Source organism: Gracilinanus agilis, chromosome 5, assembly GCF_016433145.1.
Source record: "Gracilinanus agilis isolate LMUSP501 chromosome 5, AgileGrace, whole genome shotgun sequence".
NCBI classification, from domain to species: Eukaryota; Metazoa; Chordata; class Mammalia; order Didelphimorphia; family Didelphidae; genus Gracilinanus; species Gracilinanus agilis.
Window position 1 is genome coordinate 155,712,419 of NC_058134.1, and position 20,305 is coordinate 155,732,723.

At 35.1% G+C, this 20,305-nt stretch overlaps 2 protein-coding genes across 2 annotated transcripts in view; one reads left to right on the forward strand and one right to left on the reverse strand.

The window, feature by feature from the left end:
* Nucleotides 1-20,305, forward strand: part of CCDC146 (coiled-coil domain containing 146) — a 159,499-nt gene that overhangs the window by 11,813 nt on the left and 127,381 nt on the right. The gene's annotated exons all lie outside the window — the stretch shown is intronic.
* FGL2 (fibrinogen like 2) lies at nt 10,489-16,041 on the reverse strand. The gene is made up of 2 exons (XM_044679970.1): nt 15,426-16,041; nt 10,489-11,366 (listed from the first exon to the last, which is right to left on the reverse strand). Exons 1-2 carry the CDS (start codon nt 16,039-16,041, stop codon nt 10,651-10,653), a joined length of 1,332 nt encoding a protein of 443 aa, XP_044535905.1. The 3' UTR covers nt 10,489-10,650.

Consider the following 20,305-nt stretch of genomic DNA (forward strand, 5'->3'; position numbering starts at 1 on the left):
AAAATAAAGAAGAGCCAAAAACTATCTCCATGTTGCAGACATAGTAGTATGAAAGGATTAACTTATTTTCAAACAAGAGAGACTTCTATTTTATGTGTCAGATTGTGGATTTTTGCCATTCATATGAGAATGTTTTCCATTTACTAACTAATTGCTTTGTATTTTAGCAAAATTTTGTTCTTTATGAATTATTTTGCATTGGTGACCATAGTAGTAAAATACTGATTGGAGATCATATCAATGCTTTTCCAGTTCTGCGAGCATTATAATAAGTGCTGGAGTAGGTACAGGAAGAAAATAACATTGTCAAACAATGAATTATAGGGAGCCATTAAAACATGAGGTGTTTAACCAATTGCTTAATAAACAAACACTTAAATAACTGTTTTGACAAGAGATTTTTTTAAATGATGTTACTTATACTTTCAACTGCTAAAATGTAATCACCAATTAATGAAGTACTTTTTCCTTTCTTTATTTGGTCACTTAGGAAGTCAAAGAAGGAATGATATTGACTTTGCCACAAGGGCTTTTTCCTTATTTAGAAATAATACCATTTAATGTGAAATATGCTGAAAATTGCAGTTGAAAGAGGTTGAGAACTCAGTGTTACAAGGCAAAAGCAGGTCTATAAAGTATGATGAGCATGTTCAGTGTCACCTTGTTTAAAGGAAAATTGATGGTCCTTAACTTACAGCCCTGATTGTTTGGACTATCCATCAAGTAGATGGTCTTCTGAGACTCAAGAAAATGGACTCTTGTTTCATGAGCCACCCTTTTGTTCTGTCCAATAAAAGAGAATGAGAAATTGCCCTTAGTCCCCTTTGCCTGTTCTTTTCCCTATTTAGAAATCAGACCAACACCATATAGCAGAGTCTAAATTTTCTGGGATAGGGAAGAATCTCTTCCTTATAGAATCTGGTCATGGCTGGCTTAGAATAGAGAGGGAGTGCAGGGTAATGGATAGCTACTTTGGAGCAGGAAGACTTCAGTTCAAATCCTACCGGTGGCATATATTGGCTAAATGAGTCTGGACATGTCACTCTCTCTATAACTCTTTAAGACTATAAATTATAGAGAAGGAGCTGACCTTCTGTAGGTTGGTAGAGGAAGTTTCCTCAGCTTTTACCTCCTTATAGACTTAGCATGGTTCCTTGTACATAGTAAGTACATAATACATGTCTGCTGGCTGATGGATTGACCTGCCTACACCAGTGAAATAACAGATCCCATACTTTTCTCTATGTGCTTGCCAAGGACCCTGAAAAAAGATGTTCTTCAAGGTGGCTAACATTGTCACTGGAAAAGTGCTGTATGTTTGACACCCTATATAACTAAGTGGAGGCAAATGAGCAATATCACTAATTTACCATTAAAATCTCCATGATTTATAAAACCCAAGTTTGAGAAGGCCCACAGAAAAGAAAACTATGTATCTGAGCTATCTTGGTAGATATTTGTAGATAGTTTTCTACTTTCCTCTTTTTTTAGTTTAAAGTCTATTGATTACTTTGGCAAATTCAAGAGAAATACAGACATCACTAAGACACACACACATACAAATTCATACTTCCCATCACTTCTCCTACCTGCATGCATGCACATACCTGAGGGGACCCCAAGATTGTCTAAACCTACAACTATGGTAATGAAGCTCATCTATTTAGCTCAGATGTTTCTAGGGCTGAAGATTTCACTGAAGGGTTGGCTGACTCTGTGTTTGCTTCTTTTGCTGATATCCTTGTGTGTACCTTTCTTTTGAGGTGGGTAGCATGTTTCATTATTGGTTCTCTGGAATCCTGATTGAGCATTAAACTCACCAGAGTTCCTAATTATTTAAAAATATAAGAATAGTTGTGCTGTTGGAAAGTTACAATAAAAAAAGAGTTTAGATACCATGCTTCAAGAAATCATTAGGAAAACTGCCCAGTAATTCCATAAGCAGAAAGTAAAATAGAAACGGAAAGAATCCACCAATCATCACTTCAAAGGAACTTAATGATGAAAATGCACAGTAATATCATTGTTAAATCCCATAGCTCCCATGTTAAGGAGAAAATACTATAAGCAATAAGAAAAAAATAATTTAAATCCTGGAAAGCTAAAGTCAGAATAATATAAGACTTAGCAGCTACAATATTAAACATATGAAGGACATTGAACATAGCATTATGTGTCACAAAAGAAATGGGCTTACAACCAAAAATATCATATCAGAACTGATTAGCATAATTATAAAAAGTTGAAAAAAATTTTAATGAAGTAAAGGAATTTCAACTAATCCTAGGGAAAACCCCAGAAATCTGCAGAAAATTTAAAAGAAACATACAAAGGTCATGAAAGACTAAATACAAGCAGTTCAAAGGTCAAATTGTTTAATTCCTATAACGAAAAATGTTATTTATGGCCCCTGAAAATAGCATCATTACCTGGATATCTTGAAGGGGCATTTATTGGTGGAAGATTTGAGGCTGAGGTAGATCTTCTTGTGTGGATTAAGCACCTGAAAGGGAAGTCAAGGATTGAGGGAATATGGGTGGAAGGATTAAAGACTAAGGTGGGAAGGACATGGGTAGAGAGAATAGACCAAAAGACACAGGATTCTTCAGCATCACATTCAGCCTGTCAGCTCCTCCTTAGATGGTCAGAGAAAGAAAGTCAGACATTAGAACGGATTTTTATTGAGGTTTCAAGGTATGGGGGATGTGGAATTGTCAATAAAACAGGGGTATGATAGAAACATTAGCATCATATTGGCAATCAACAACTACACAAAGGAATGGATACCACCACAATGGCATGGCCAGTACCCAGACCAACTTATTTGAAAGTCCTTCTTCCTTCTGAGCCCTGGCACCATCTCATTCAAATGCTGAGAGTGTGTGTCTTTGACATTACAAAGAAGCTATTGAAACTACATGCCAGGGGGTAGCTGGGTAGCTCAGTGAATTGAGAGCCAGGCCTAGAGACAGGAGGTCCTAGGTTCAAATCCGGCCTCAGACACTTCCCAGCTGTGTGACCCTGGGCAAGTCACTTGACCCCCATTGCCTACCTTTACCAATCTTCCACCTATAAGTCAATACACAGAAGTTAAGGGTTTAAAATTTAAAAAAAATCCTTTAAAAAAAAACCCTACATGCCAGCCTTCCAGACTGCAGACAATAGGAGAGGTTTGAGTTCCACAAAATTTGAGCCACATTCAATTTAAGGATTCAGAAGTCAATCATGTGAAATATTAGAAATATCCATAAGTCTGGTCTATGAACACTTTGCTCATTAGAGTCAGTTTTTGAATACATCTTTAATATTTTCATGATTCATTTATATCTAGAACCCTTCAGTAAATATGATGGAATGAGCCAAAGTCATAATGAAGTAGATGAGGAGGATGCAGAATGAAATGGCTCTCTCATATGGAGGAGAAATGAGTAAAGGAACTGCCATGGAGAAGGGGAGGAGTGAGTGGAGGGCTGGTAGTACTAGAACCCTATTCTCATCAGACATGGGATGAAGAAGAGAATAACATATACAATTAGAAGGGTAAAAATGTTAACATACAGAGAAATAGGAGGGAAGGGAGATAGAATAAGGAAGGAATCAGAAGTCCCTTTGGGGAACTGAGGGAATAAGAGAAGGAAGGGTGGGTTAAGAGTAAGGAGGGCAAGAAGACAAGAAAAAGGGGGAAGGGAGGGTTACCTGGATGGGGGGGAGTACATATCAAGAAATATGAGGTAAGGTAAGGGCATAGGGAGGGACTCTTAGGACAAGATAGAGGAGGGATTTTTAGAATTGAACTCATATCAAGAAGTAGAAGAGAATGGTCAGAGGGTTTAGGAATGGATTTTTTTGGAAAGGTAGGTAGAATAAGAACTAAAAGGTAAGGGGAAAGAAACAAGGGAGTGACCTTTGAAAAGGTGGGCTGATTTGGGACTGTGAGGGCAAGGGGAGAGGATCAGGGAGGATTTTTGAGAAGGTGTGTGAATTGGAAAAGTATTGGTCAATGAAAACTGGACATCAGAGGAAAGATATGGCAGAAAGAAAGAAAATGAGGGATAACATTAGCCAATCTTGGTTGTGAGGTAGTACCTCAGAGTTGTTTTGATTTGCATTTCTCTAATCAGGAGCATCCATGAGGTTTTTAATAGAATTTTTAAAAGGTGCTTTATGCTTAATTGTATATTTATTGCCCAGATTAACTTTTCCTTTGGCACTTCTCTCATTTTTCCTTTAACACTTCACTTAAAATTTATGGGGAAAAAAGCTGTCTCTTGGGTCTTTTATAATGTAGAAATTCTTTACTGTGTTTCAATTTTTTTTATTTTTTTTCATTAAGGTACCACAGGAGGAAGTGACACTGTTTCTTGGACAAAGTGATGTTATATTTGTTTCCACAAAGTTAATTGTATTTTTAAGCATACATATTTAGACACCTGTGTAACCTAGGTCCTATTCCAAAGACACAAAATTTGTATCCTTGGTACATATCCCCTTCTATCTCCTCTAACAAGGTTGCCCTTTCAATCATTCTGTTCCCCATATTTTCAATCTCTCCCTACTTATTGATTTCTTGCTTGCTACCTGCAACAATATCCAGGGCTCTGCTATCCTCAAAACATATGATCCTCATCCTACCATCCCTTAAATTATCATCCTATATCTCCCTCTCCTCTCTTCCTCTAAGAAGCTAGACTAAGAAACTTATATTTGTTGCTTCCACTTTTTCTCAGCTCATTTAATTCTTTGAAATCTGATTTCTGATAATATCACTCAAATGAAACTTCCTTCTTCAAAATTACCACTGATCCCTTAGTTGCTAAATTCAATGGATTTTCCTTGGTTCTAAATTTTCTTAATCTGTCTATAGCAGTGATGGGCAAACTATTCCTGGAGGGCCAGATCCAGGATGTAGTTTGCCCATCACTGCCTTAAGCAATTCCCTAATCACTACATCTGGATGTGGGGGGTGTAGCGAATAGTTTGCCCATCATTGGTCTATAGCAATTAACATAACTGATTCTTCTTCTCTTCTCCTGGATACCTGCTCCTATTTGGGTTTTCACTGTTTTTTCTTGGTTCTCTTTTCTTTTTGGTCATTTCTCAGATTTCTTTGCTGTATCATAATATATAATCTATGTCCCACCCCATAACTATTGATTTACCTAATGACTCTATCTTGCATTCTCTTTCTTTCTACACTTCCTCTCAGCTCCAACAGATTTAATTAATCCCAATGTAAATGATTCCCAGTTCCAGTCCTACTTTTCAAACTATCTATTGAATATTTTATACTAGATGTGCCCTATAAACATTTAAATTGAAGATATCCCAAACTGTGAGCTCCAGGCCTATACTTCATGCGCTCTGTTGGACATTTCAAATGAGGTGACCCACATAAGCACCTGAAATTGAAAATTCCCAAAAAAAGGACTCCTCTCTTCCCCCACCCCGCCTAATTCATTCCTCCCCCTAATTTCTCTATTTTTGTTGAAGGCATCACCACTATTCTTCCAGCTGCTCAGGTTTTCATCCTTAAATTTATCCTTTATTCTTTACTTTCCCTTATTCCCTTGTTGTCATGCCAAATGTTACCATGCCTAAAACGGAATCTATTCTCTTATCTCCATAAACCTTTGCTTTTTCAAATTCCCTTACTTTTCTGATCTTTTCACTGTCTCAGATCTTTTCACTGTCTCAGATTTATAATCTAAGCAGTATCCTTGACTCCCTACTTTTCCTCACCCTGCATATCAAATCAGTTGCCAAATCTTACTGTGTGTACTCTCCACTCACCTATCATCTTAGGGCAGGCCCTCATCATCTCTCATCCCAATGAGAACACTTCTCATTGTTTTCCTTGCTTCAAACCTCTCTAGGTACTCCTTCCAATGTAATTTCATTTAAGCACAAATCTGACCATGTGAATCCCTTACCTAGCCAACTCCAGTGATTTCCAATTCCATCTAGGATAAAATATAGTGTGGTGTTTAGTTATTTCAGTCTTGTCCAACTTTTGTGACCCCATTTGGGGTTTTCTTGGCAAAGATATTGCAGTAGTTTGCCATTTCCTTCTCCAACTCATTTGACTGATGAGGAAACTGAGGCCAACAGGGTTAAAACTTGGCTAGGGTCATATAACTAGTTAAGTGTCTAGAGCCAGATTTTAAACTCAGGAAGAGGAGTCTTCTTGACTCCAGGGTCCAGTCCTCTGCCCACTACATCGCCCATTAGAATGGAAGCTCATTGTAACTTGGAATGATTTCATTATTTGTATTGGTATCCCCTTTAAGTAACAAAGAGTCTGGCACATAATAGGTGCTTGATAAATATTTGTTGAATGACTTATTGATTCTATCTATAAAAGCTTTCTATAAAACCTGCTTTTCTTTACTCACACCTTCATCAGAACCTCTTCAGCTCTTACCTGGATTATAGTAATAGCCTCTGAATTGATCTTCCTGACTTAAATCTCTTCCCTCTGCAATCCATCCTCCACATTGCTGTCAAAGTAATCTTCCTAAAGCCCAGATCTGATCATGTCACTCAGCTGCTCAAGAAACTATTCTCATGCCTCTAAGATAAAATATAATCTCTTCTGTTTGGCATTTAAAGCTCTTCATTATATAGCGAAAGCCTACTTTTCCAGGCTTATTTTAGTCCTCTCTTTCACAGTCTGCCTTTTAACCAAACTCCCTTTCCCATGTCCGTGTCTGCACAAACTAACCCTTCATGCCTAAAAGATACATCTGCAGCTCTTAGAAGCCTTAGTTTGGCATCTGTCAAGGTTCAGCTCAGGTATTGTCTCTTATAGAAGCCCTTTCCTCTCCTCTTCAGCTTCTTCCCTGAATCAACTTGTATACTCTGTACAAATTTTATATTTACTTGCATGTTTACATATGTTTATTCCTAAAAAATGTAGGTTCCTTGGGGTCAGGACTATTTCATTTTTTTTAAACTCTTACCTTCCATACTGAAAATTGGTTCCAAGACAGAAGATTGGTAAAGGCTAGGCAATTGGGGTTAAGTAACTTGCCTTGAGTCACGGAGCTGGGAAGTATCTGAGATCATATTTAAACCCTGGACCTTCTATCTCTAGACCTAGTTCCCCATTCACTGAGCCACTTAGCTGTCCTCTATTTCATTTCCGTCTTTGTATCCTTTCAATTTAGCACAATAATTGGCATATAGTAGGTGTTTATTAAAATGCTCTTGATTGAAAAACAACAAAATGTTTCTCATGCGACCTACATGTAGTTTTGCAGTTCTACAATGTGGAAAATTATGTCTTCCAAGACTTGCTTGCTTGTATAGCCCAACACAGTTCTCAAACCATTGAAGTTCAAATATTTCAGAAATTTCCTATGTTATAAAATAAGATTTTCTTTTTTTATGCTCTTGTTTGTAGCAAATTATAGGATTCTCAAGAAATAAAGACATTTTGCCAGTTCATTATGTCCAAAGGATTTGGGGGAGTATGGTGTTATATCAACATTATTTTATAGAAAGAATGTTTTTCATTACAAAAATATATTATTCTCAAATTAACCTTTTATTTTACAAAATTTTAAAGATATGACATAAGACAATTCTAAACACAGAAAATAGGATCATATTTACAAAATCTTACAACTTTACTCAAATATTTTTTCACCTTTAATTTAAAATTATATCACAGCTAAGATTGAACTTGGGTAACTATCCAAAAACATGGCACCATAATTAGCAAATTCACATTTTAGGTTTGCCTTTTTTTTTTTTGCACTTATGCTGTTTGCTATATTCTTTTGTTTGTTTAAACTAATATTTCCTTTGTTTAATATATTCATTAATCCCTGTCAATAATATGTGTATTTTTTCCAGATATCTTGCATTTTCAAAAGCCTAACTCTAGTCAATATTTTCACAGCATAAGAAATAAGATCACTAAGAAATGATTTTTCCTTCACAAAGGAACCACACAGGAGTCAATTAATGAATTATGTAATTCTTGTTCCCTATGTATGGATATTAGCCCAAGTTAATGTTTAATGGCGCCATATATAGTATCAGTGATATAAATTTAAATTATGGATTCACAACTAAAACTTTAAAAAACATACACTTAACCTTTGTTAACTGAAAAAAAATATTCTTGAGAATAAGGGTCCCATCCTGTCTTAGAGTCTCCTAAAATTCAGGAATAATTTGGGCTATATTTGTGACTATAATATAAATCTGAGCTTAAATTCTCCTTCAGTGATGTGGTACTCAAGAGTGCAACAATACTCTGACAAGCTCTAATTTAGTTTATTCTTACCAAAATAATTAAGAGCATCATAACCTTGATATTGGAATAAATCCAGATAGGGGCAACTCTTCACAGACTTTCAATATTAGTCTGAGGAATTTTGTGGGAAAAGAGAAGATTTGTGGGGGAAAAGAACATTCTAGAAAGGTATTGCAGAAGATACCATATTGACCCAATGACCAAAGAGCTAAAGCAAGATATTTCTTGAATAGGTACCTGTCTATGTATGCACAGGTTAAGTGATATACCAAATTCTAAAGTGTAACATTGAATTCTTCATAAAATCAACATCATTTCCATGCATATAAGAAGATTTTTGACAAAGAGAATTTCACCTTAAAGTCTTTTCCATCTCTTAACACTATATAAGATGGTATGCATTTAGAAAACTCTTTCATATATTATCCATTTTATATATTAGTCGAAATAAATACTGTGTAAACTTTTCACTCTAAGCCAAAGTTACCTATTTTACATTAGCATTTTTAAATGTAAAAAAATAGATGTAAATTAAAACATATGTTTGAAATCTTTTAAGTAGATATATTTTCTTTGAAGCATTCACTGATAGTTTATTATTTTGGTCGTTGCTGAGCTTCATTTTCCTTTTCAAAATTTCTTAATTTTACATTTTTACACTGTGGTCAAATATATGATTCTTATGTTAATTGGATATTGATTTGTTGGTTCATGTATTTTGTACAATTTGGAACAAAATATCTTCCTTTTTAAAGTGGTGGCCTTGTGATCTCTAGGAACAACTATGTGCTCAATCTATACAAAAAAGATTATAAGGTAATGAACAAAACATCCAGCTTTATTAACATAATTTGAATACTTTGCTACCAGATTAGAGACACTGAAAATTTTTAAAAGTGAATGTGTTTAGACCGATTCAAATGTAATAGAGTTTTTTTAAAAAATTCATTAGTAAATCCAGTAGGATACTTATAACTTGAAAAGGTTTGCACACCAGATTTTTTTGGACGCTCTGCACATTTCACAGGAGACCACTGTTGACCTTTCAAAGGCATGTCATTCTTACACTAGATAACTTAAGCATCCTTTTCTTTTTTACAAATCCATACAGTATGATATAATGTGTCACAAATTAATTAATGATAAAGATTCGAGAGTGTGTCTTTTTTCTTTCTCTTTTTGAAACAAATGATATGCCAATCATGTGCAAATAATATATCGGTCACAATTAGTAAATCTCAACTGAACTACATGTGGTAAGTATAAAAGGAACAATTTTAGAAAGCAATTTTCTTTGTGATAAAACATTTTATTACAATCTCACAAAGAAAGAAAATTGACCTTCAGAGTATTCTGACTTGCAAACAAATACTCCATTTTCCGCTCCCCTAAAAAACCCTCTACCAGTAGTCTGGCACAAATAAACAACCTTAAATAAGAAACCATTGTGCATAGTGAACAGAGGAAAGACTTTTTTTACATGTTAAAGCAGTTTTTGGTATCAAGCATCTAACAAATTTTTTGAACAGTGAACATACTGTCTTTAAACAGTGGTTGCTAAGTTATATTATATATATATTTATATAGATGTATATATATATATATATATATATAGCCTTTATCGGCTGCACATTCTAAGAAACGTTGAGAAATTTTCATATGACAATATGAATATTTTTCTTAACAATACATAGAAAACTATGGTCCATAAGACTGCTTAGTAATTATTTTATGAAGATATTTAATAGAGATAGGGTCAGGCCTTACTTGAGTGAAAAAATTCCAGGATATGTGTTAGACACGTGGGAAAACAAAAAGAGTGCCAGGATCACAGTTTATTCAGTTTTATAACATTGTAACTTATGACTTAAAAAGGTTTGTACACACCAGAAGTGTCTAACTTATTATATCCAGGTGTAGCTTATTTGTGTCAAAACAGGCCATTTGGATGAAGAAATTAAGAGTTTTAATTGTCAAAAATATAACTAGTAATGTCACTATCTCTACATAAGGGATAGTCTAATTGAGAATTTTTTATTAATAGAATTGTTAATATAATTGAATTAAAATATAAATGCCATGGATCCAAGTGTACATTTGGATAATAGCAATAACAATAAAATCTTTAAGCCTTTTACAAGTAGTCATTACCATCATTTTTAGTCTTATTTAAAATGTATTTTTAAAATTCATTAGATTGAGATATATTTTTGGTTATGGAAAGATGGAGAGGTTAACTGGGAGAAAATATCAAATTGTGCAAAGGAAGCATTTATTGCAAAGGAGATGGGAATGGTAGGGAAGAGGAAAGGAAAGGAGAATCAGGAAGGGAAAGGAAAATGCTGAGGAAAATAACTATATGAAAATCTGGTAGAATGAGCAATAATTTATGATACAGGGAATTTTGGTTTAATCATCATTTTTGCCCTCTTGAAAGACTGTTTAAAGCCATTTGGATGGCCACTAGCCATGCCAGGCCAGGTACCCCAATAAATTCCATTGAAGACACCTTTATATTTTTGGTGATAATATTTGCCATTTAAGTTTGCGGACAAACATGCATCAAACCACCAACCGGAACTGTAGTAACGTCCACAGTTTCCAGAGGGATACCTATCATGGTCTTTGTCTGGGGTAGTGAAAAATTTCAGGTCGTGGTTGTAATGTCTGCTGAAATGCAGAGCATTCCCGGCAGTACCACTATAATTACCAATATGTAAACGGTATTTGAGAAATTCATTGGCCACATAGAACTGATCATACAGAGCATACAATTTGACACCATTAAAATCTTCAAGATCAACTCTCAGGATCATGTCCCTACTCTTGGTGAGAAGGTGAATTTTATCATTACCTAACCAGAACTCCCTGCTAAGGTTTCCAAAGCCATTTTTGTAGTCCTCCCACGTTCTGTTGAAGTTAGTACTTCCATCTAGACGTTTCTGTATTACTGTCCAACCTCCATCCATGGTTTCCATGTCACAGTAAGCTTCAAAGCTCTTATTTTGGTGATCAGGCGTGACTCTGTAGATTCCATTGATCTTTCTGCCTTTCTTATAATAGTCAGAACAGTCTTTGTATATTAGATGTTGTTGAATACCAGCTGGAGGGGCAGGAGAGAAAGGATCATTTATTTCACTGACCAGTACAAATTAGACTTAAAAAGAATTCTGGTTCTAAAGAATTTATAGGTACAAGAACATAGTTTGATGTTATAACCATATAATAGTCAAAGAAGAATAGCAATAATGAAATTTCTACATCACTCTGTTAAACTGATTCAAATTGATTTATCCTATTTCTTTGAAGCCCTTAAAAACTCAGGTATCCAAAGGACTTCTGACTATGTTCTGGATTTTGATGAAGGGACTATGAACAGGTAATTTCACATAACATGGATTATGAAATCCAGTAAACTGTGTGATCCCAGTTTTTCTGGAGTTGATGGAACTGAAATCTGCATAGAAGAGCATTAGACTACACTTCCCTTTCATCTGATGAGGTGTCATCTATACAGATTTCTAACTACAAGTGTGAGGACAATTTGTAACAACATGCGGTTAAGCACTTATGAGAACACCTAATTCCATTCCACATGTCCATTTCTGTGGCTGCAAATGATCTCCAATTTGCAGTCTCTGAGGGCCAAGAGGTAAATGGATCAACTGGGAAATTTTATACCTAGGCTACTAGGAAATTTAACTACTGGGAATTTTATGACTCGGACACTAGGCAAAGGTGGTCAGGGAATAAGACTACTAGGAGGAGAACTCAAAAAGTATGGCTGATCGCAGACTGATAAATTGATAATTTTACTAGGTTATGGGGAATAAAGTACAGTTACTCTATGAATGTTGTACAAACTACTTAAAGGCTGCCATGGTATTTTCCAGATGATCTCTAGATTTCACATCTTGTCTCTTCTTGTCCTTCAAATCTTCTTTAAATCAGTTTCTGGGTGCCACACTATATGAGTTCTCTTGTGATGGTCTTATCCCCTGACAATCTTGCCTGGTAGCCCAGTATCACACAAATGAGTTCAGAGAATGTCAACCTTTCCATTTATTTATTTATTTGTTTGTTTGTTTATTTTACCATCACTTAGTTTCTGTGAAATCTTTGAAGCCTATGTATTTATAGGACAATGAACAAAAATTCTTAAATTAAATAAAAAGTATATAATAATTAACCAATAAATCAGATTGATTTTAGAATAAACTGTTCTTTGTTGAAATTCTATAAATTTTCTAGTTCAACATAATCAAGAGTAGCCTGATTTCCTGGATTAGTTGGATTTTGTTGGAAATTGATGAATCAAATTAACTACCAGATAATTTTTATGAGAATTCAGGTATTGAATCAATCAAGTTTTTATCAAGTATGTAAGCATACTTTTGGTGTTTTTTTAGAGCTCAGGCTAAATATATATTTACATATATACAGACTTATCTATCTATATATTGAAAGATAGAAATCCTCTAATGGTAATTCAGTTGCAATCTTAATTGTTAATTGTTGTAGATTGGAACTTCATTGTAATATCACTTGTTACAGTGTCATTTCCAAAAGAATGTATATCCAAACACCTCCTCTAGGTTTCTGACATAGCAGCTGGAGGGGTCCTAGGAGCCGGTTCTTGCCTTTTTGGCCCTTAGACCCCAACCTCAGGAATCCCCTTATTGCAACTTACCCCAAAGAATATACAGGGACTTCCTTTGGCAGGGACACTAAAACATTACCTGGATACACTTGAACCCTAGGAGTATCCAGCTCTCTGGTTCCCTTTTGGGAGCTCATAGTAGAGCTCCAGCTACCGAATTTTCAGGGTCTACCAGAACTATCATCTCTAGTAGTCCCAGACCCCAGATGTGAAACCAAGAATCCCCAAGGAGGAACAAAGCTCAAGAAGGCTATATTAGGCATATGATTGCCAGAGTGTGGAGAAAGGGTGTCTGCATTTATTTCTAGTGATTCTTAAAGCACAAGTACTGGCAACCACAGTTACCAACCATAAAGGTAATTTTCCTAACAGGTCCTGACATGGCTGCTTTGAAGATGTCATGGAAGCCAAAGAAAAGTGTAAGCATATTCAATTAGGAAATCTCTATCTAAAGAAATCATTTTAAAATTATGAATAATGGCTTTAGAAATTGAATAATCGCTCCTTAAATTATCTGTTTTATAAAAATAAAATTTAAATATGGGATACTGTTTACAAACACCGAATATCCTACGTAATTGGGGACAGGATGAGGGTGTAATTTATTCTATAAAATTAACTGCAGGTGTGCTTACTGAACTTAAATGAGAATGTTACCTTAATCATCTAGTTCTTCTGATTCAGATTATAACTTGAAACATACAGTCACCTCAACTGCTAGGTACAGTTGATAATAATAAATTTTAAGTTATAACTAAGCAAGAAACTACCATAATCACTAAGTTATAGCCAAGTTTTCATTTAATTTCAGTTAAACTGCTGTTTTTACATAGTGATTATAGGCTTTTCACTTTGGGAAATTATTCTTAAATGTAGAAAAATTTAAACTACATCATAAGAGTTTTTCAGTGAAGAAACAGAGAATAAAGCTTATATTCTCTTAATTCTTTAAGTGTATTAGATTACTTTTCAATGTATTTGTTATAAAATATGTTTAGCTTATAACTATGATAGAGAAAAATTCAATAAAAATTTTTTCTTTTAAAGTAGAAAATAGTTCTTATTGTAAGAAAACTACATCTAAGATAACATTGTGGCTGGAGTTCAAGAGCAATGTTACGTATGCACAGGTATATGCATATACATGTCTATATATGATATTCAAGACTCTAATATGTACTTTCTAAATATGCAGGAATCTTAGTTTTTTTCTGAAAAGTTAAAACTGTGGGAAAAAGTGACCTATGAATAGAGAAACTAGATAATACTCATTTCACAATTACTTTAAGAGTAACTTTGGGCAAGTATCTTACTTTTCTTGCTTTCCTCAACTGTAAAATCAGGGTAATAAAGGCTTTGTGGTGATAAGCTACTCCACAAAGGCAATGGTGAAAGAATGAACAAGTATTGGAATGTTGTTAAAAGGACCCCCACTTCATGTATCCCTTCTTATCCATCTTTCCTGAACACTCTTTTTTCACTTGTATTTGGTTTTCTTAGAGGTTTTTGTAGAAAGTTTGATAAATTCTGCTTAATAAATAATCCTGTAGTTTTCCTGATGCAATGATATCTGCTTCTATTTTTATTTATATTAAGTGACATAAAAGGAAATTTAGTTATGATATCAAAGTAAAAACATATTGAATTAATATTCAAGATTAAATCAAATGTATTATGTAATCTAATCTTCCATTTGTGTTTCTCTAAGTTTATTCTAGCAGAATTTTTTTTCCTTCAAAATACCATAATTCTAATCCAAAAAAGAGATAATGGATAAAGAAATAAAAATACATATTAGTCCAAGAGTCTCATTTTTCATTGTATAAATATTAGCTGCTTGCCAAAAATCTCTCCTTAAAAGGATTATATGCCATTATGAAATGTGGAAAGACTTGCATAGATATGAACCCACAGAGTTGTTTTTATTCCATCCATAAAATCTCTTTTCCCCTTGACACTTGTGGTTATGTAATTTTGAACTACAAAATGAAAAACTTTCAAAGATCCTTGATTCTACTTATTTAGAGTTTAATAAGTGTCTGTCAGAATCTACAAAATGGTTCTAACCTGGTAACAAAACTTCTAACTTTGATATGTTTTTAGAGTAACCTTGATTAACCAGATTGATTAAATGGATTAGAAAAAATACTGAAAAAGCATGCCATTATTCTCTCTGTGAATTTTTTATCTACTTTTATATGATATTAGCAATAATATGTTAGTGAGAATTCTGTATAGATCTTGACACAGAAATGAAATTGAAAGTGCTCTTTAGTGGAACTAATAAAACCCATTGTGATTTTATGGACAAATCAGAGCTTCTATCTTATTTTCAAAATTACATTAGTTTTCCTATGTTTATCTTTGTAGACAAGCAATGAAAAGGCTTACATAGTTTACCCTTCTTGCAATTTCATTTCTAGTTTTTATTTTCAAAGTGTTACTTGTTTTCAAATGACTTAATATGTAGAAACAAATGATAATAATACTCATTTCACATACCAGAAGTTGAATGCTGTCCTGTTTGGTTGGGACACCTAGACGAACATCGACCATCCAAACTGTTCACCACAGATGTCAAATTAGCCACTTTGCTGTCTACGTAATTTTCTATGTTGTTCATGTTTACCAGACTTAGCTTCTCCAGACGACCATGAAGTGAATTTATTTCATCTTTTGCATCCTTCAGATTGGAAAATAGCTTATTAACTTCACTCTCTAATTCCTTAATTCTATTGTCACTTTCCTTTTCAGGGGCTTCTGTGTTAGGTTGCTGTGGTTCATTTCTTCCTATTTCTTGATTGTCATCAGCTTGTAATTTGCATTCTTGACAAGATTTCTTCAGATTATTTACTGTTTCTTTGAGATTCTGAACTTCTTTGAATACCTGTTCAATCATGCTGAATGACTTTGGTAGCTGAATGGTCAGGGAAGGCAGGTTCATCTGGTAAGGGCACTCTTCTCCTTCCTCACACTGTCTCTTTGCTTCCAGTCTCACAGGACAAGTAGAAGCAAATTTTTCTTCTTCTTGAATTTCCTCTGTTTTATCTTCCACTGCTCCAACATTATGAAAAGCTGGTACGATTGAGCTCAACAAGTAAAAGTAGATTAACTTCATCTCTGCAGAGGAACTCGCTCCAAAAGGGAAGTGTGCAGACTGGAGCAACTTTAATAGAGACAGCTGCCTGTGAGGTATCAGACTGAGACAGGGCTTTTTGTGTTCTCAGAAAAGGGTGGGAGTGCTTGCATCACAAGTTTCTGAAATATTCACAGCAGAGGAAAAGTAGGTAGTCCTTCCTCACCAAGTATAATTTGTCAATGTGATGATTACTTGTTCTCAGAAAAAGTGTTTTGTTCCTAACATTGCAGTTGCTTTCCTGCCATGAATAGTGAATTCTACTTTACTTTTCTGTTTGACAGAAATCAAATAAAATTCTTGGGCTTTAGGAAATGATTTAAATAGGTTGGAAGCAATCATTGAATTATGTTTCACCACAATGCATTTTTTTGGAAATAAAAACAAATCATGAAAGAATGTGTTTGTAAACTAGATGGTTTGAAACACAATAGGAATTTCAGGAGGATCAAGGTAGTCTTTTTTTTCCTTCTGAGGAAAGTACACTGCCATTTCCTTTGTAATAGATTTTCAGGCAAAACTTCTAAATATTTTCTAATTGTTAAACATCAGAATGAATGACCCTCACAACAGGCTTTGGTTTCATCCTTTAGTAAAAAGACAAATGAACCTCACCAATAACAACACACAAGAATATATATACATATATATATATATATATATGTGTGTGTGTGTGTGTGTGTGTGTGTGTATGTATATATATATATATATTGTTTACATACTGTGTATGTTATATATGTATAACCATACACATATACTTAACTATATATTTATACATACATATATCACCCTGAAGATTCGACAAGTCATTGTTTACTTGCATTATTTCCTCTGTTGGTAGTCATTTTTTGTTTTAAACTGAAACTGAAAGAATGACTTGATTGGAATCACACAGAGAGTGCATATCTGGGGTGGTATTGGGATGTGCAAAGTGTTCAGGGAGGACTAGCACCTTGGATGTGAACGCTTGCAGAGCCCCTTTCAGGGCTGCTCATCCACCTTTGGTGTCTGTCTTTCACCCACTTCTCACCTATGGCTGCAAAAAGCTGTGGCACGTGCAGTAGCCACACTCTGTTAAAGTGTCTTGGCAGGCTGAAGGTTGAAGATAACCAGCAGGCCTCCAGCCTATTGGTGATTTAGGGGGAATGTCTACCCCAACATGTGAAGACTGCCCCTGTAGAAAAGACAGATGGGAACAATTTGCTCCAGCAGCCATGGTAGCTGAAGGAAGGAAGTGCTATGGAGTACACAGAGCTTGGTCAGATGTCAAAGAGGCCAAAGTCATCCGAAGCATCCTGGACCATCCCTAACTGTCCTGACTTTTGTCTTCCTATTGGACTTAAATGACTGGAAAAAGAGAAGGAGACTGACCACTCTGTGCCACTCTGCCTCACTTAAATACAATTCCTGAGTAAGTCAAGACAGCACTCCCTGGGGCCAAAGGCCCTCTTCAAAATGGAGGACACGGAAAGCAGTTGGAAGATTGAACAGACTGAGGACGGCAGCATCATGTAGGTGCAGAGATTTTATACACCCCATATTTGTAGTGTGAAGAGATCAAAGCATGAAAGCACAGCAGGTCAGGGAAGAAAAGGTGATGCTGAGACATTTCTAAGAACTTGCTAGTCAGTAGACTATAAGGAAGGATGGAGAAAGGAGGAGCCAGGATTTGGAGAGAGAACACTGGCCATGACAAAAAAGGATGACTTGGGAAGCAGAGCTAGTTTGAAAAGGTTTTAAATACACTCCAGGGATTGGTCCTCCCCTGGCCCACTCAGCCGGCTGTCACTGATTCATTGACCCTTTCCCACCTCCACGGGACATTCTAGTGGGGGATTTTCTGCTTTCTTAGGGGCCTCCTAGAAGAGTCCAGAAATAGGGAAAGAAAACGAATGGCCTGCTTTAAACTCATGTACCCTGATCCATGTTCTCCTTTGTCGTGAACCTGAACTTTCAACTCTGTAGAGTGCGCAGCTTCCCCTACTTTGGGGACAACCCTGTGCTGGACTCTGTTGTGTCTGTGACGTGGCTTTCTGGTTCTGACGCAGAGCTTGTGCTGACTCCTGGCATTTACCACTCGCTCCTTCCCCAAATCTCATACCCATACATGTCCCGTTTGTCTGCTGGACACGTTACTGATTTGCTGCAATTCCAGGTCTGTGTGTTTGCCCTCATCTCTTAGGGTTGGCCTTATGTGGGGTGGGGGTGGGGGGGAAGGAGCAGGAGGTCAGACTCACCTAATAGAGAGGCTAGGAAAGAAGTTTAGTGTTAGCACTTGAGAGAAGTTTTCTTGAATATCCAAGCAAATTATTTAGTAGTCCCACCTCCTTATTGTGGCTATAAAGTCATGACGTTGTTTCCACACTATACATGTGAAAGAAACTTTGTCTTGTTGCTTTTGTGTTATAACTTGTTTAGTTCTTTTTTTCCACAGACAATATTAGAAAGTATACAGCAGACGATCTATATATACCTTGGATCAAGATCTTAGAAAAAATGTCTATTTCCATTACTGGAATAAAAAAAAAAAAGAAAAAGAAAACTGACTTTAGGGAACAATATTTACCAGGATTTCAGCCTTTGAGAGAATACTTTTCATCCCATCAAATGTTTAATGGTTTATTTATTCTATTTAGACTTAGCTTTTATTACATGAAAATGTACTATGCTGATCAAAGAATTTTAATTTATTAAAACATACTATAATAATACGTGTCTTAATTGTTTTTGTAGATTCTTAAAACTGATAAAATGTGCTTTTGAGTTTTTTATTCTTGTATATTTTGAGCCTGCTTTCCACTTTAGTTCTAATTCTTTCCATGGAAAGACTTGAAACAAAGACATGATTTAATTGGCGATTCCAGCGGTCCATGGAAAGAGAAAAGGCAGCCTGATAAATTTCATTCTGGTGAAAACCAAAATAAAAATTATTAGGCTATAGCTTGCAGCCAGTTAGATGCATGGCTTGTTTCTGCAATAAACAGGGTTTGGATCCAGATATCAGAGTCAACTTATGTAGACAGGAATCTCAAAGGGCCAGAAGCCTTTACAATTAATCCATATTTTCTAACTTACAGAGCACTAACCAATAGACTCGGTATATACCAAAATTAACAAAATGGTAGTTCACATGATATTCTGATTGCATAGAGTTTAAGTGAAACACATGTTACTCCACATTTCAGAATTTGGGGGATACTATTAATGCATTGGAACATTGGAATATACATCAACAAATTTGATGCCATCCACTAATAACTCTATATTGTATGACTACTATGTGCTTGATAACATCCTATTAATCAATGGGTATTGTGCCAAGCCCTGGAGATACAAGTACAAAGAATGGAGCAATCTCTGCACATACAGAGCTTATATTCTAATGAGGGAGGCATGTATATATACATCTACAGGCACATATATATTTTACATGTGGCATAGATATAAAGTTACAGAATGAAAACATACAAAGCACTTAAATACATGGTAGTGTGGAAGAGAAGGAATTGAGGAGTTGTGGAGATTGGGAAGGGTTTTGTGCAGGAAGAAGACAGTATTTATGCTTCAACTTATATGAATAAAGATTCTATGAGACAGAGGTATGGAGGAAGTATGTTCCAGGTATTTGATGGCCAGAGAAAGATGACAAAGTGTCCTGTGCAAGGAACAGAAAGAAGGCAAGTTTGGCTAGATTGCAGAGAGGAGGTGTAACGTACAATGAGGCTGGAAGATTAGACTTGGTTAGATATAGTGAGGTTTTTCTTTTGCTTCATTTATATTTTATTTATCATTTATGCAAAAATAGTGTCTATTATAAATGAAGCATGTCTCTTCATAAGATGTTAGTTAAGTACCTTCTTTCTAGTGTCAAAGTGTGATGGAGGAAATTAAATATGGAAAACCAAAGTTGTGCTTAATTTACCCTGGTATATATATCCCCAACTTACCTTCTCAACAATGTAATAAGTATGTATTCTATGTAATTATTGTGTTCTGTGTATTATGTATTTATATAATAAGTATATCCAAAAGGGATTATTTTGAAGTACAACACTTAATTTCAGTGTAAATTAATCTGATATGTGATATCTATTTCATTAGGTTAAAAAGTTATTCTTTATAGTCATAACTTACTTATCACATGTAGAAATTATGAATGAATCCTCTCAAAATTTAAGCAGCTTCATTACGTTATTTGTTACCTTCAAATATCACATTATATACCTAGCCAATTTTTTAAGCTGGA

Bases quoted from the DNA above. Each gene is read 5' to 3' on its own strand.
- FGL2 (XM_044679970.1), bottom strand. From the start codon at position 16,041: ATGAAGTTAATCTACTTTTACTTGTTGAGCTCAATCGTACCAGCTTTT. The intron at 11,367-15,425 runs GTATGTGAAATG...CTGCCCCTCCAG, and splicing joins AGGACAGCATTCAACTTCTG to CTGGTATTCAACAACATCTA.